The sequence below is a fragment of the Mixophyes fleayi genome, chromosome 7, assembly GCF_038048845.1.
Source record: "Mixophyes fleayi isolate aMixFle1 chromosome 7, aMixFle1.hap1, whole genome shotgun sequence".
NCBI lineage: Eukaryota > Metazoa > Chordata > Amphibia > Anura > Limnodynastidae > Mixophyes > Mixophyes fleayi.
This window is the reverse complement of record NC_134408.1, coordinates 109,657,406-109,675,361: the sequence shown is the minus strand read 5'-3', so window position 1 is coordinate 109,675,361 and position 17,956 is coordinate 109,657,406. Positions and strand designations below refer to the sequence as shown.

General features: G+C 38.0%; 1 protein-coding gene across 4 annotated transcripts in view; it reads left to right on the top strand.

Annotated features, from left to right (window-relative positions):
• The first annotated feature begins 2,624 nt into the window (after positions 1–2,624).
• Positions 2,625–17,956, top strand: part of IKZF2 (IKAROS family zinc finger 2) — a 72,326-nt gene continuing 56,994 nt past the window's right edge. For 3 of the 4 annotated variants that reach the window (XM_075180323.1, XM_075180324.1, XM_075180322.1), the window contains exons 1-3: positions 7,685–7,880; positions 7,963–8,011; positions 15,338–15,442. In XM_075180323.1, coding sequence (XP_075036424.1) covers positions 7,710–7,880; positions 7,963–8,011; positions 15,338–15,442 — 325 coding nt within the window. In that variant the 5' untranslated portion in view covers positions 7,685–7,709. Of the gene's footprint in view, positions 3,102–7,684; positions 7,881–7,962; positions 8,012–15,337; positions 15,443–17,956 lie in introns of those variants that run through there. The other variant, XM_075180325.1, reaches the window with a different exon arrangement.

Here is a 17,956-nt window from a genome sequence, read left to right as displayed (position 1 = left end):
CTAAAGTTAGTATTTTTTATTTTTTTACTTTAATTATATATTTGGGGAGTGCAGACTATCCCTGTTTTTTGTCTATACAATGTGGGCAAACCACCTTCTGCACCCCAGTCTGTACATCGTAAGTGCAGAGGACTATGTACATCTATGTCATTTTTGTTTTTATATATATATATATATACCGTATATATATATATATATATATATATATATATATATATATATATATATACAAATACATACATGTATATATATGTATATACATCAGCACCACCAACATTTATTTATATAGCGCTGTACAGAGAACTTACATCAGTCCCGGCCCCATTGGAGCTTACAGTCTAAATGTCCTAACACACACACACAGACATAGAGAGAGAGAGACTACAGTCAACTTGATAGCAGCCAATTAACCTACTAGTATGTTTTTGGAGTGTGGGAGGAAACCGGAGCACCCGGAGGAAACCCACGCAAACATGGGGCGAACATACAAACTCCACACAGATAAGGCCATGGTTGGGAATTGAACTCATGACCCCAGTGCTGTGAGGCAAAAGTGTCAACCACTGAGCCACCGTGCTGTTATGGAATTTGCTGGCTCTATATAAATGATGATGATGGTGAAATATAAAAACTATATTACATCAAAAAGGTGCAAAGCATTAGTATACCCAATATATCCAAGGTCTGTTTCTGTGTTCCTATGGCACCTTTGTCAAGGGTTGCCACGAACAGACAAACAATTTACTCTGTTTAAATATACTAATTGTCACCAAAAATCCAGAGTAGCAATACCATGACCATGCTCCCGTTGCCTAACAACCTACAATGCTAAAATTTGCGATAAAGGCTTGTAATAGTACATTAATTGAGCAACAGCGGACATGTAACTGGACTCATCTAAGTTACTGCTCGAACATATAAATATATTGTCCAATGGCCGCAAATAGAGCCACAACAATGGTCACATGACTGGTGTCGCTAGGCAACTGTCGAAGCTCTCAAACAGAGCACTTTCCGAATGCGCATAAATGAATGAACACATAACCTGTTTTAAAGAATGGGTGTTTACTAGCTTAGAAAGGTAAACAAAGTGCTAAGCTATACATATCAGCCATCAAATAGATAAACCAAGAGCACCATGAATTACTCAATGTAAGTAAAATATAAAATTTAAACAAAGGAACATGAAAAGGTGCTCATATATAATAACAAAGACAAAAATGGGAGTAAATTAATCTTGGCAACAAAATGGGAGTAAATTACCCTTATAAAATGGTGCAAGTCAGCATAGGAGCATATGCGTGCGCTTACTTTCTGGGCATACATAGAGCAATCTCATGTAAGATATGATGCGCTAACTGGCGTACGTCCCACTGTGCATCAGTTCCATAATGCGTAATATTGGACTAAACTTAAATTATAGTTTAAACACCCTGCTAAGCCTATAAACTCATGATCAAAAGTACATTTAGTTAGACCAGCCAGATGACAGTGTCCAAACAATGGATCCTTCTTAGGGGGAGAATCAATTACCAGCGATGTGGCGCACGGACCACGCCCTGCGCTCATTACCGGCAATTATTGTAGAAATCTCAGTTTATATTCCCTCGCATCTATATGGGGGAGTGAGTTAAAATGAGCATTGATTTCTGTCAAATCTCCGCAGCGAGGTGTCTCATGGACGTTCCGAAGACACCTTGCATCTAATTGAACCCATCCTATGGGGAGAGCATTGCTGGAGAGGGATCTTCGGAGCTCTCTCCTGTGTTTATTAAATGAACTGTCCCCTGTGCATGCATGACTCTAGGTCACGCATGTGCAGTAAAGATTCTGGGTCAGAACCTGGAGCTAAAATTAGTACGGAATTCAGGCCGGAAAAGCCTCATATTGGATGTGCTGTGCAAACATGACTTTAATGGTAAATTGTTAGATTAAAACATCTATTATCTCTCTGCGATGACAGATGCTACCTAATGGGGCAAAATGTGAACAATGTGAAATAGGCCCCTTTGGGGCATATTCAATTGTCCGGGTTACTCTCTAAAGTAACGAGGCATTGAAAGTATTACCGTTGTTACGGTAATTCTAACCCGGATTTCAGCTCGCAGCTCCGAGCTGAAAGCCGGCGTTAAAGGTACCGTAATAACGGTAATTACGCACACTATTACCGTAATAACGGTAATAGTGCGCAAGCCGCGTTACTTTTGCGAGTAATTGAATATGCCCCTTAATCTTAGTAATAAGCTACATTTAATCAAAGAAAGAGACATATGTAATAACATATCATCAAAACATTTACAACAAGCGTTACAAGGTAGAACAAACAAATCTGACAATAAAGCAGCTGTAGTAGGCTGCTGGTTAAGTCACGCAGGGCCGCCTGTTGCACATCACTGATCTACTGAATACCGTCTTTATCATCGGTGTAAACTGCCCTGTCACCCCGCACAACCTGCTCTACAGTGAATCCAACCCTGCCGCCCCTAGAACACTGTCATTAAGCATGTTCGCCTATTTATGCAGATACAATGATGTTCACAGGTGTCTTTTCAGTAGGAGAAGACAGTCTGCAAATTCTTTACCAGACAACTTTATCTTCATGTAAACTAACGGAAGGCGAGCATGACAGGGGCACAGCAAGGAGGACAGAGTACAGCACCGAGCGGAGTGTCAGTGACAGGCGGTGTGCGCACATGATGCTGCTGTGAGTGGGAGCAGGGCTGCAGATCCTGGGGATACTGTGTCCTGGATCCACCCCTGGCTGCTGAGATCACTGGAGACATTCAAAGCAGCGGATCAAGTGCATTGTCCTGTAATCGATTGCCGAGCGCCTGGAGCTGCGAGCCTTTATTTATTGGCCGTGTGTCTGGGGAAGGCTGGCTGGCTGGCTGGCTGCTTGATCCGTTTCTCTGGGTTTGACCAGCTGTCCCGGGCTAACCCCTGCTTGGCTCTGCTGAAGATGGAGGAAGTAAAAGCTGGATTACCCTTAGCTACAGCACAACTGCCTTAGTTTCCACCAGCAGCTGCAGTGCACAAGGCAGCCAGAGGCAGGGGACAGCCACATAGAGGGATGGAAGTGTGGCCCCGCATGCCCTGCTAAGGTAACGGCAGCCCGGGCAGCTGGGTGCAGGTGATCGGGGAGGAGGGGGGCACAAACTTGTTATTGTGGATGATGGTGTCAGTGCGCTGCCGGGGACTTGTTGCTATCAGGATGCGAAGAGACGAGGGAGGGCTGTCACCCGGCATGTCACCCTGGCTGTCATGTCTGCTGCCTGGTGTGCTGGGACATGTGGAAGGTGGTGAGCCGGACACCTTCAATAGTGTAATAATATCGTGACACCGGTAACTGTGACAAATAGAATATCGCTTCAGTGGTGACACAGCGACACCTGCATTACATGATAACACCGTGACACGGGTTACAGTATCGGGTGCAATAGTTATACTGTGACAATTAGCAATGTCGTGACAGGGGTTCAACAGGATAGAATTTAATCTAGTTATTGCGTGGTGGAAATATTGCGACAGGGGCCACAGACTGTCAGTATAACATACAGTAGTGATGTGACATGGAGTCTCGTCATGCAGGTTACAGTCATACTCGTTTTGGTCATATAAATACCATGACGCTGGTGACACCTGCGATATAGAAGTTTTGTCGTGGAATATTGTGACACGAGATGACAGGGATATTTTAAAAAGTGTGAGAAAAGACAAAACTGGTGCAGTTATACATATGTCATTTTAGTTACTGTGGCTCAGTACACAATACAATACAGCAACATTATTAATGTCGTAGCACTAACAAAACAATTTATACGGATCTGGGTGATAAACGGGGAAATGACAAGAACTGTGATAACCAGATATGAGTGTGAGAACAGGAGATGTAATATTTATGATGGCACAGAATCGGGAATAACACCGGAAATAAATTACCACGGGGGTGAATGGTATTCACACCATAATGTCATGACAGTGTGGTATTGGGATTGGTGTGACACTGGTGACAATGTAGTACCGGTAATGGCATGACACTTGTAACAGTGTAATACTGACAATTGTGTGGAACTGGTGACTGTGATATTGTGATTGGGAATGGTGTTATAGTGTGATATTGAGTATAATGTCATACTGGTGGCAGGGTTATATTGGAAACATTTGTGATACTGCTGGGAAATATGTAACAAACATGGTGTGACACTGGAAACAATGGGACATCAGGAATGGTGTTACACTGGTAATAGTGTGATATTAGGAATGGTGTGACACTGGTGATAATGTGATAATTGGAGGGGTGTTATATTGTTGATACTTTAACAAAGTGCACATGTTTGACAACTGAAGTAGCCTGATTATTGTGAGTTGTGACAGCACTAATAGACATCTGGAACAGGTTCAGAACTGATTGCTGCTGTATGAGTATGCCATATAATTACTGAGGCTGTAAAATGTAAATGACCATGCTACTGAACTGTGATGGCTTGGACAGAGTATGGGGGTCATCCCCCTTCTCTAGCAATATAATGATTAATGTGCCATCTACGGTGCATGCCAGCTGGCATTACTTAGCAATCCATAGGCCTGCTAGGTGTTTTTTATCCATCTGTGTTTTTTAGTCATACTTTGATGGTCTTGCCCTCAGTTTGGAGCTATTCTTTTCCTGTTTCCCTCCCTGTTTTCTTCTCACCCCTACGTCCTCCCCTTTCCTCCCCTTTTCTTCTCCTGATTTTTCTCAGCTGCTTTAGAAATAACCGGTGGATCCAGTTTTGTTTCTTGTTAATCTCATTGCTGGAGCGATGACCTCCCTCTCCCTCTTGCTTTCCTGAAAGTACGTGACATTCCTAACTTTCTTCACTAGTCTACCCAGACAGCTCTACCCTGTACTACACTCATCTTCACTGCTCCTGTACCTATCTCTTACCCACCCCTGGACTACTCTGATCATCTACATTCTAATCATCCCAGGACTGTCCTTCTCATCACTACTCCACTCATCCACGACTGCCCTGTTCCTCTTCATCTTCACCTGATAACAGAAATCAATGGGACAGCCCCACACATGAGGTAGTTACATCAGCAGTCTGTATTCTTACCCCACACACCTACTCTTGTCGCACATATGCACACATATGTATTATCAGACATTTATACACACTTTAAATTGGGCTCTGGTATGCACGTTGTGTTATTTCAAACGTTATTTTGTATATACCTGTATGGCATGCTCTTTGTGTTATAAAATATGACACTGAGAGAAAATATGTTATAGGATTTTAAGAATGAGTGTTGTTTAAGACAGCAAAATGTGTAGCAAATCTAGCCAGAGTTTTTTTTTGCCCCTAATGACTCCACATTTGACATCACCAACTGGTCAGTTGTATCTGCATTGTCTTGGAAACATATTATCTTTTATCTCATATTGTTCCTAGGGGACAGTCAAACCTGCTTGTTGATTGTACCATGTCTTCTCCTTATCTCAGTTACCCCATTTTATCTAACCAAGCTTCCTGATTTTTATCTGCCTGTTTCTAGGCGTCTAAGTGACAGGTCATGAGTAACTGAATTTAAACCCCCCCCCCCCAAAAAAAAAAACTGTTGTAATTCATATATTCAGAAGTTTTCCAGACTTTTTGTTCACGGTTGGTCTGTAGCTTGTTGAAACAAACGTGTTATCTGTTGCTTGTGAAAGCAATTTGATCTGTCTGACAAGGAAAAAGGAGAGACGGCAGGGAAAAAAAATGCTTATTTAATCTATGCAGCAGTTAGAATTATATACCTTTTTTTTTTAATACTTTTTTGGGAAGTGATTTGGAGACAAGACTTGAAGCAGCCTACTTTCCAGTAAGTAATGTAGAAATTCCAGGAGCAGTAGCTAAATATACTTGGTGGATCAATACAGAAATGGCTGGTTGTGAATAATTTAACTGTCAGAGCTGGAACAGTTTGGAAGCTAAAAGCAAAAAGGGAAGAGGTGATAAGAAAATTCCTCTTCATACCCCATAATGTACATTCTAGCTCCTGATTCGTTTTGTTTTTAATAATATTTATACTTCACTACTTACAGAAGGAGTATGATGACATTGTTTCCACAGGTTCATTTGACAATTACAGTATAAGTTCTATGCTTTACTGCATACCCATGTAGTTGGGTAGAGATAGCATGTCGGTACAAAATGCACGCAACTGATTAATCCTTATGGCATTACAGTCCTCACCTTAGTGTACATCTTTGATATACATTCAGCATTCAAATTGATAACTTTTAATTCTGTAGTAAGATAAGTGATCTTTAAACAACTTAAAAACTTATAAAATCACCTTACATGTATGTTCTCCCTGGAAGAAAGGTAGACCGTGCATGACAACCTTTTTTTAAAAAAGATTATTATAAAGTTTGGGATGCCAAATTGTATGAGCTTGATGCAAATGATCCTGACTCTAAAATTTGCTTGCAAAGAGTTAAGATAGTCGATACTGCCCTATAACTGTTATGTTTAATGTAATGTCCAAGAGATCAGAATCAGTCCAGGAAGTAATCACAGGCTGACCACATAGTAATTTTGTTCTATAGACTGTGCCCAGTAGGTTTCTGCTCTACCCTGTTACCCATATATTATTTAATCTCACATACCATTTCCATGTCCATCAAAATAGTATATTCAGTATGGTAGAAGTGGAGGAAACTGGGTTACATACTCTGTATATTGTGCAAAAAAGCTTGAGACAGAACATAGTACATCTTTTTGTGTAAACAATATCTGGTAAGACACTCAGTTCTCCTTTTCCTAAATATTGATATTCATGCAGAAAAGAACTAAAAGATGCCACACTTTTAACACTGTGGCAATTGAAATAACCCCTAGGTAGTAAAACTGGATGATGCCACATCTAAAAGAAGATGGTACTTTTATATGAAAACAATTGTAACATGTATTGCTTTATATATTGAAGACTAATGTCTTATTATGAATTTGGAGCCCATTCTGAAGAATTACTGACAGCATTTTCAGTAAACTGATAAGAACTCTGCAAGAAATACACATTGAAATGAATCGTGTATTTTTTTAAAAAAAAAGAACATTGCAGACCTTGTTTTTTTTTTTCCTGAAGTGAATGGTTATGTAATTGGTAAACAGGAGGTTAAGTATGTGATGTAGCAGTTCTTTGATAATATAGTAACCTATGGCGCATTGTGCAGAGTTGCAGCTTTTTTCTGGTGACAAAGGGGTTAAGTCACATAACACAGGAAGACTCTAGCTTGTCACTGCACTCGCCTGACAGTGGGACATAGGTACATTTATGCTGTGCTCTTGTAGGGAGTCCGTTTGCTCATCACATTTTTTATTGTTTTTTGTTTTTTTTATTGTTTTTTTTTTATAATGATTATTTTTTTTGTGCGTTTCCTAGTCCTTTTTTTTTTTGACTTGTCTAAACTAATTTAGCTTTCATATGCCAGTGGACATCTGACTTTAAGCACCTGCCATATCAATCTTCTCATGGTTTCTGAGAGGCCTGAGTCCTTGTAGAGAAATAGTGTTTATTTTATCCTGCTTTAGTTTGTTTTTTTGTTTTTTTTTTTAAAGTACATTTGTTTTTTTTTAAAGTCAATACAATAACCACATTAATCTCCTAAATTGGATGTGCTATTTTATTTACAAAACTTATTTAATTTCAGTATCTACTTAATTAGAAAAAAAAACCATGCTATGCAATTCATGGAGACGAACAACAGCAAAGCTTATGAGAGAGAGTATCAGTTTTCAAAAAGCTTAAAACAGACAGACTCCTCTAGAGTTCTACATCATAAAAAACGAAAGGGATGGATCACTGCAGGCGGCCCAGATATATATTCATTACAGCAGAGGCAACAAAAAAATGTAAATACTTTGCAACAAATTACACATCTATTGACTGGAGAGTATCCAGATTTTTTGAAGATGTCCTATTTTTATATTTCAGCTCTGCTCTTTGACTATGGAAACAGAGAAACACGATGGATATGTAACTAGTAAGTGTCAATTTTATTCAAAAGTTTTGTACTTCTGCTGCCTCACTTGTGTCAATGCTTCTTATGCCAGTGCTTTTATACATTAAATATATGTGGACATAATTTATACGTAGAAAGTACAGCTGATCTCCAAAACAGCATGGTAGCTGCTCGGCTAGGTACATCGTTACCAATTATTAAATAGGATTTGTCGGGTATGCTGACATTTCTGCAGTCACAAAGTCCTCTGAAGTCCTCATCTTTCAACGCTGTATGTTCTGGAAGTGGGCGAGTTAAAAGTTGACTTTCTTTTAGAACTCCACATTGCTGTCTTCTTCATTCCATATCACCATGCAGGAGGTAGTTTGTTTTATGCATACACCTGTCATAAAGCCTTACATTTGAAGACCATAAAGTTTTGAGGGGTCATGATTGGATGATTACTTATACTCTTGACCAGGGTTGGTCTTGCTAGAGCGCCTGGCACTTAACTGTTGAGGTTAATGTTTATAGATTGCAATGGTGGGCACATCTTTCTTGGCTTCTTAATGTCTAGATCAGTGGTTCCCAAACTGTGTTCCTAGGCTCCCTGGGGTGCCTCGCAATCTCACAGGGGTGCCTCGGCCAGGGCCAGTGGTAAGCAAATCAGGGGACTACTTGGTAATTATTTTGGCTTAGGGGTGTCTTTAAAAAACATATGTAAACCCTAAGGGTGCCTTGAACTGAAAAAGTTTGGAATCCACTGGTCTAGATGACTCCTGGATTCAAGCAACTGGTTTCATAATTCTATATTACATTGCCTAGACTTGATCTCAAACTCTTTTGGCAAGACACGGACTACACATTATTTGTTTATACAACCTGCTGTTGTAATCACTACACCAAGGTAAACTGATGGAACTGCAGGCTGTAAAAAATTAAATAAAAAAAAAATACAATACTGGAATACAACTTTGTTACTCTTGAAGCCAAAATAAAACCATCATGTTTACAAATAAATCTTCTATTAGGAAATGCTGTAACCTGGGGCAGATAATTAATTTTAATAATGCCTTTCTCAACATCTTAAGGGCAGTGGTCAGTGTTGAACTTAACCTTTTTTAAAACCATTCTTCTCTTGTACCATCATGTATGTGGAGTACTCCAAGGGGTATATTTAATAAACTACGGGTTTGATAAAGTGGAGATGCAACCAAGCAGATTCTAGCTTTCATTTATTTATTTATAACATTCTACAAAATGACAGCTAGAATCTGATGAGTTGCTATAGGCAACATCTCCACTTTTTCAAACCCGCAGTTTAGTAAATATACCCCGAAGTTGTAATATTACTTTAAACAAAACGTAATACCTGTGTATTTTGCACTACAGCACGTGTCATCTTTAATCTACATCTTTTTAAGTTGATGATTCACAATTTTTATGCATTATTTTAGTAGATTTGACTTTGATGAGCATCTGAGAGTTTGTCAAGTTTTGGTTTGCCAGTATAAGTGTTCAATCAAGTTTTGGTACTGTCAGTTTTCATAGCCAGTTTTTAGATACTGTGTCGATTGTCTAGTTTGTGTCATTCTCTCTGCTCTCTGTTGTCTTAAGGCTCATGTCTTTTCTGTGTTATAAACTTCTTTACATAAAACCTTTTGTTGTGCAGTAACGGAGTGTTACATTTATGCCAAAAGTTGCTATTGCCTTATACTCATTTTGAGTGGTTTATATTAATGAATTATGCAAAGTATTACCATTCTTTCAAAAAAATATTGCTAGCCGCTAGCACTGGAAAGGTGGAATTGTGTGTCCTTTTTATATCACTGACGGTCAAGCGTTGTTTTCTAATATGATATGGAACCAGGTGTCTGTACACATAATTATCTCATTTCATTTGACTTAATGGTTTTTTGGACATTTCGTAAACTGGTTCCTAGGTTGTCAGCCCTCCTTGGCTTCCCTGGATAATCATCCTTGCTGAACGTATTTGGTGTGTGTATATAATAACTCTGTTACAGAGGTTATCAAGCATGACAGCACGAAAGCATAACAACTTGTCCTAAAACTCCCCAAGATGATTCTAATATCCATACTTCTAAACACTTTCATAGGCAGAAATAAACACTATAATAGACACAGGCACAGTCACAGATAATATACCCTCTGGTAGCATTTATTGAGATATTAGAGTCGCCAGTTAGATATGTTATCATATAAAGGAGGACCCTATCCTTCTTATTCTGTGGCCATTAGCCACTTACCTGTTCTTTAATGAAAGAGGGCATTTGTCTTTTCCATCCGTGCTCGATCGTCTGTTTTTTAGGGCATACACTAATAATATGTAGAAGTTGAGCTACAAGTACTAAAGAAGTGTACTGGTTTTATCTAATTGAGACTAATAACACACCAAACTGCATTAGTCTAAATTACCAGTAACATCATTAAAAATACAAATTTAGCTTAGAATGAAAGCAAGAAATGTCTAAAGAGGAATATAAACAAATATACATGGGAACTCCATTGTGACTTCTAACGTCATTATAATCTTATAATTTCTTATATTACACAAGTGTCGCTGACCAATGCTGAGGCGATAACACACACAGTGTATACGTATAATATTTTACAGGAGTTGTTATTTATAAAACCAAATATTTATAGTCCAGGTGCAGATGATTAAAACGTTTACTTATTACACTGAGTTAAATGCCATCCAATTGAATCATCCCTGAAAACTGTATGTTCCAACTATTCAGTTAGCTAAACATTTCTCTGACACACGGCTGTTTTCTATCAATCCTCAAGTACTTCTTTGGCTGTATTTAATGTTCTTTAAATCAAACATACCCGGGTCCCACTATGTTTTTATTTGCAAATATCAGTGTAGTTTTTTTTTTTTTTTATTAAACGTTAACTAGAGAGTTTAGTAGGATTAATTAAAATGATTATTGGTGAGTCACACAAAGACTTAGTGCACGATAGTTGTTTGTTTCTACTTTTTTTTAAGTTGGTTGCTTTAAAAGTTTTTGCTGATAATAATTCTTAACTGTGAGAAGTCATAAAAATCCCTAAGCAATGGAATGCCCTTCTAGCTGGGAATTGCATCCACAGGAAAGAACATGTTAAGACTCTGGAAGAAAACATTCTGTGAAGAGAAGAGGGATCTTGTTGCAGATATGATATTCCTCAGGAGTTTGCTTAGGAAGGCAGGATGGACATTAGTGTCTGTGCTGAGTCTGCTGTTCTTGAGGTTCTCTTCTTGTAGTTTTTTTCCCTTCATTTGCAGAATATTGTATCATGAATCATAGTGTTAAAATGACCAGATAGCCCCTACTAGTAGTAGTAATGTTATAGACAATAAGATGTTCTACAAATAGTTTTCTTTGTAAGAGTCAATGTTACAATAATCATTACTGACATTAAGGGGTCTATTTACCAAGCATTTTTCCTGTGGTAAACCCCCCAAAACAACAGTTTTCGGGGGTTTACCGTGAAATCACTATGTACTATTGAAGCATCGCAGCAGATATCTCAGATATCTGCTGCTTTGCATTTCCTATCGTTTTTCTGAGCACTCCCCATAACAGTGTATGGGAAGTCCTCAGAACCGCTATGTATTAAAGGCTAACTTTAGATTGTCCGCTCTTTTGAGCAGGGCTCTCCTACCTCCTGTTTCCATCACTTTTAACTGCGCTCTCCAGCTACTCAGCTCACCTCCTCTCAGTCCCTCTGCCCTCTGTCTCCTCTCGCTTCTCTCCGCTCCCCTCAGTGACTCTCAACCTGTCATCCGTGCCCACCCTCTTGGGCCATAGTTACCTGCCTGTACTCACTTTTCCCCTCCCTCCCTCTCTTTCATGCTGTGCCTGAGCCCCCAGAGTTATAGTGCTTACTGTTACTTGTACTGTGCTGTTTCACCTTGTACTGTGCCATTGTTTGTCCTTGTACGGCGCTACGGATACTTTGTGGCGCCCTATAAATAAAAATTTATAATAATAATAACTAGAGAAAATTTTCTCTTTTTTTACATGTTAATGTACGCCATCTGAAGCTGGCGCCATCTGAAGCTGGCGTACATTAACATATCTGAAAACTTTTGCGCTGTCCAGCTCTGCTCTGAAGAGCAGAGCTGGACAGCGCATGTGTGGAGGGATCATGTGATCCCTTCCTGTCAATCATCCTGCAGTTTGCCAGCAAGGATGTTACTGCGCATGCACCAACTATTCAGTCGGTACATGCGCACTAACAAAAAAAGAAAGAAAAAAAAAAAGAGAAGATCATCGCAGCCTTGAAAAATGAGAAAAGACTGCGATGATCAGGTGAGTCACTTCTCAGGGACAGCAGGTTATCGGCACTGCTGTCCCTGAGAAGTTTTTTAATACATAGCCATTACTTTTCAATCCTTATCAAGGAGATAAGGATTGAAAAGTATCAAGTCAAAAAAACAAAGGGTCATAAATAGACCCCTTAGGGAGAAAGGGGAAAAAGTACCTATTAAATTATAAGTTAACCAATATGTATAGTTTTAACCAGGCTTAGGCAAGTTATTATTATTATTATTATTATTATTAATATTATTATTGTAGATTTTTAAGGTACCACAGTGCTCTGCAGCGCCATACAGTAGGAAAAACAGTACATACATAAAAGAGTGAGATACAAGATGGACAAAATAAACACAGACTTGAAAACAAAGGATATGAAGGATCCTGCTCATTAGAGCTTACATTCTAAGTGGAAGAGGACACAGCTGAAACAAGAAGAGCAAATGTGGCTCAGAGTGGAGATTGGGACAGTTGTGAGGGTGCATTAGTGTGAATAGTGTTATTGGCGATAAGGTCACCTCTAAATAAAGATGGGTTTTCAAGGAGCGTCTAAAAATTTGAAGGCTGTTGGAAACTAGTAGCTAGTAAAAAGAGTAACTGATGACTGTTGAACTACAGCGCTCAGCAATTTCTGCCAATCACGTGGATGTCGTTCTGCACAGGTTACAATTCACCATGCCTGCAAAACACAAGTGTGGACTGTTTCTGAAATAATTATTGGATTTCCAGTAGATCTGGGATTATAACAATCAGTTGCATCAGTGCTCTGTGTCAGCAACATATGAGATTTCAGACTCTGCTCACACATTAAATATTATTTATTTTTATTACAAATCACAAGTGTGAAGTATGTAAATAGTTCATTCCAAAAATGTACACAAGTTATCCTTTCAGCAGCATATAAAATGGCCACTTCTTTAGTGTAGTCACAACTACTAACTATTGAGTGTAAAATGAAGCTCACAATTTATGCACCTAATTCTGGCCACTGGTGGAATGGATCTGGTGCTTGACAGAAGCGCTATTATACGTTTCCAATTTGGTTCTCACAATTGGACAGATAGGGGCTTTTGCCACTCAACCGGCCTTTTGTTTTTGATTGGATCATTCTTCGGCAGGCCAATCATTTTAGTGTCCCACACACATACTGACATCAAACGTGTATCTGTGCCAATGTCAGTGTGTGTGTGTATGGCTAGCTTTAAAGTAATCAAAATCTAGTCCTATTATTTGAAGGATGCAGCAATCTCTTTTTATTGCAGAACTCTGTTAAACTTGCCGGTAATGTATATATAAAAGAGATTATCCATATCAACTAGTGTAACTTGAATTTGCCTTCCTGAATTTGTTATAACCACACTGGATATAATTAAATAATCTAGGGGAGCTTTAATTTGTGCCATAGGAACAATACACACTACAGATGATAAACTACCAATCAGGAGAAGTGACTTCTGGGTAATCTACATTATATAGATTTATTGCATAAATACATTGCACCTGCTATAAAGTCAACTGGCCCAAAATGTCACCATAAAAGTGGTTTAAAAATGTACACGTTTGTTTGCATCTATCAACAGATTCACACAGCTTGGCAGAGCTTCAGACATAAATGACCGTAAAGATCGCTTATTTTGTACTGCTGCAATCATAGCAAAGCACTAAATATTACATAAATTCACAAAGTGGATGCTGATAATGAATTTAAGCGCCAAATACACACTGTGGATACCAACTAAGAATTTATTCATGTGATATCCAAAAAAGGGATAATAAGGGAGGAAAGGGGGGCAAAGGAATTTGGAGCACTTTGAGGTCGTGGTTGGGAAACACTTATGGTGTTTTTTTAAAAAGAGAAAAAAAAACATAGCCTAAGGGCTTTCTTTGACATACGCAGTATTTAAGAGTTTTAGGAAGACTTAAGCACATTACATTCTGTAGAGATTGTAGAAGAATATAAAACTCTATTGATTTGTAACAGGCAAGTGATCAATGTTCCCAATGCCTAAACATTTGCTTTGTTCAGACATAACTTATTAAAAGCACGAGCAGACCAAAATGCTAGAAAGTCAGATATGAGATTAGGTATCAGGATCAATAATACTCTGCAAAACCTGCCACGTATAAGTGCAAACAAAATGCAGAAATACTGCTTGGCTGAATGAGCCCTTAGGATAGGGGCAAAGGGAATTAGGATAAGGTAATTCTTACTCGTGAACTATTTCTGGCATATCTGAACAATGAAGAACTACTCACATCTCGATATGGACTATTTCTCACAAATTAACAATGATCCCAGCATCTACTAGTACTTGGAGTTAGCCATAGATGGCTAACTGCATTTGAGAGCAATGTACTTGTTGTAAAAATACATCTAAATCCTGTGCAAAAAAAGATTAATTGGGTTCTTAGTAAAAAATATTGTTTATCCTTCTCAAACTAATTTATCCACAAAAAATGTAGTCATTATTTATATTTACCTAGCCCATGACCGAATACCTATTGAGTGCCCATCTCACTACCAGTCTGCATGGTTATATGACTAGTCTACTGGATGGCACTTTCATGCAGCTCTCTTTTTGTCTAATACAATGTAATGTGCTATGTGTGTTAAACACATGCAGCAAATCACATTGTGTCAGGGATATTTCAGTGCCGCATGATAATGCGGGTCCACTGACCCGTCAAATTATCATATACTCTAGGAGCAGAGAGATGAGCACGCCATCGGCAACGGGCAAACAACGATTTACTATTATCACAGGTGGGTAGGGGGGTGAGCAACTAGTACTTTGTTAGATTTTAAAAATTATCATAAAAAAGCAATACAATCAGAATGACATAATACACTTCAAATTTATGTAGAACAGAAAAATAATAATTTGTATAAAACATTTTATTCAAGAATATAGTCCTGTGTTTACTTTAAAAAAGCTCTATGAGGCACAACAGTGGCCTTTTGATTTTACACTCCTGACGTTGGTTGAGCTCTCGCCCCACAAGCAGGAGAACTCTAACAGGCCTGTTCTTTTTTTACCAGGTGATAATGAGCTTGTGCCCGAGAGGGACCACTCAAACATGGCCATAGACCTGACCTCCTGCACACCCAATGGACAGCATTCCTCTCCGAACCACATGGCAAGCAGTAAGTCAACTGTCACCATTCAGAATATATCATGTACACAAACAGAACCATGTGTAGTAGTAGTATTGTTATTATTATTATTATTATTATTATTATTATTATTATTATTATTATTATTATCTTTAACTTAACTAATAATGTGTATGAATGTTCAAAACAATACTCCTTGTTAAAATTGCAAATTTCCACTAGTTACATGTTGGATGAATGTCTCAGAAAGCTCAATATCTGAACAGATACTGTAAATTATTTTTATTTACATAAGAGCCCTTTAATAGTTATAAAGCAGCTTTCTAATTCATGCACAAAGTTCCGTGTCCTGACCATATAATTATTATTCCATCCAGTATATAGCAATACATGAATTACAATCTTTCTTTAATCTCAGGCAAAGCAATTGTCTGATTTTTATTACAGTTCTTTATTTTTGGCTTGTCTCTGTGCTTCTCAGCAATGTATTTATGTAATTAGGAATAATTTCCCATTACCTTTGGATGCGACACTTGCTATGCTCTCTGCATCGGATACAATTATATCCAAAGAACAACTTTGTGTTATAGTCCAAGACAAGGAAAAAAATCTGAAATTTTTTGATATATCCACTGGTATTATACTACAAGTGTTTTAAACTTAGCTTTATTATTATTATTTTTCTTACAACATTCTTTCAAGTGATTTGAGCATACGTCCTACCATTACATTAAATAATCATGAATTCCGATTTAGTGTTAAATATAATTTAAATATTCATTGCTCTATTAGGTTTTGGTCAAATCATTATTTCCATGTGTCTTAAATACTTAAATTAAAAGTGTGCTAGATAATTATTTTCACTGCGACAAAATCATTCTATTGATGGCTCCACTTTGCTGGAAGCATTAAGTTTTACAGTTTTACAATGTTTCAATTTCTGAAATTCTAATGAGGCCTCCTGAGCTTCTACAGTAAGACAAATGTTCCAGGGCTGTCCGATAAAACGTTCCACAATCTTGAGTAACGGTCTAGCTGTGGTCAGCACCACTATGATCTCATTTACATAGTTGTACAAGATGGAAAGTCTGCAATAATGTGCTATGGCTAAGCTAATTCTTCTACCTACATGTCAGTATGTCAAGGCTTTTGTATGCTGTAAAAAGGTTATGCCACAGAACTATCATTGGAATACAGCTGATGGTACCTCTGCCTAAACAAACATGGTCTATTATATGCCTGTCTCTAGAGAACCGAACACCTCATGTCCTGAAACAGCGGTGTTAGTTTCTCCTGGGATCCAAGCATTAGATAACAGAACCAGGTGATTCCAACACAGAGGCTGCTGTACGTTGCTGGCATGCTGGTAGCTTTATAGGTTAGTCATATTAAAGACTTATCCTTCAAATGACTGTTTTATTGAGGAATTTGTAATTTACAAGCTGTAAACTTTTGCTAGTTAGAAAGGAATGTACGTCACTCAGTTTTCATGGGGATCACTATAAAGTGATGGAAGTTTATTAAATGACTGTAAGGGATATTTAAAAGGGTTGTTTAAATCACAGTATTTATTTTGATTGCCTGGGAGTATCGATAGCTGAAGGTCTTATATGGCCAAAGTAGGTATTATAGGATTGGATGTGAGCTGATCATGTGACCCTAACATCCAGACTTGGGACACCTCTTGTACAAATTGCAAATTGCTCTAAATGTTGCCATCCAGCCAAAAGCAGAAGTCATCTTTATTCTATTAATATTCCTAGTAACTAAATGTCCTATAAATTATGCTGTTCATATTTTTTTTTCTTTTTTTCTTTTCTAAAGCACCTGTATTTGAATTAAACACTGGGCTTTTTTTTATATAGCTTATATAGTTAATCTGCAAAATTTAATTTGTGACGGATTCTATTCAAGAAAACGTATTGTTCAGCTAAGGCTTTTTAAAACAGAGGATACAATTTATATGTACCTGCTATAAAATAGCTTGTCTCACAAACTCAGATTTTATGGATTTATACTTAATTTAAGGAAATGTTTTGGAGACAGGCAAATTGCTTGTTATCTGTTGCATATGTTGTTTTAGGCCATCTATGCATCCAGAAACACTTAAATAAAACAAATCATCTAAACATGGTATTTAATGCTAAAGTAAACTGTCTAATCCTTTGCATGAAATACCTGACACAATATTATAGGCCAAACTCAGTTTATTACTATATTTGACCACTTTCACCCTTGATGTAATGCAGTTTAGATAGTTTTGCTATAGTGAAGAGCTTTTAGATGTCACCTGAGTCACTAATTCATAAAACATTTCGGTCAGAGGTGACCTTGAACGTTACACTATAGGAGACTCCTGTTTAGAACTCTGACGGTTATAGTGGAGGAAGTCAGTCTTTCTTCTTCTCAGCCCAGCTCTGTGTGTTTGTGGTATCCAGGTCCTCTTCTCTTTCCTGTAGGCTTCATTCTAACAAATCCATACACAATAGCCGAGTAGACGGGACACAGCTTATGCTTTAGAAACGACCCTACCTAGCCGCATTT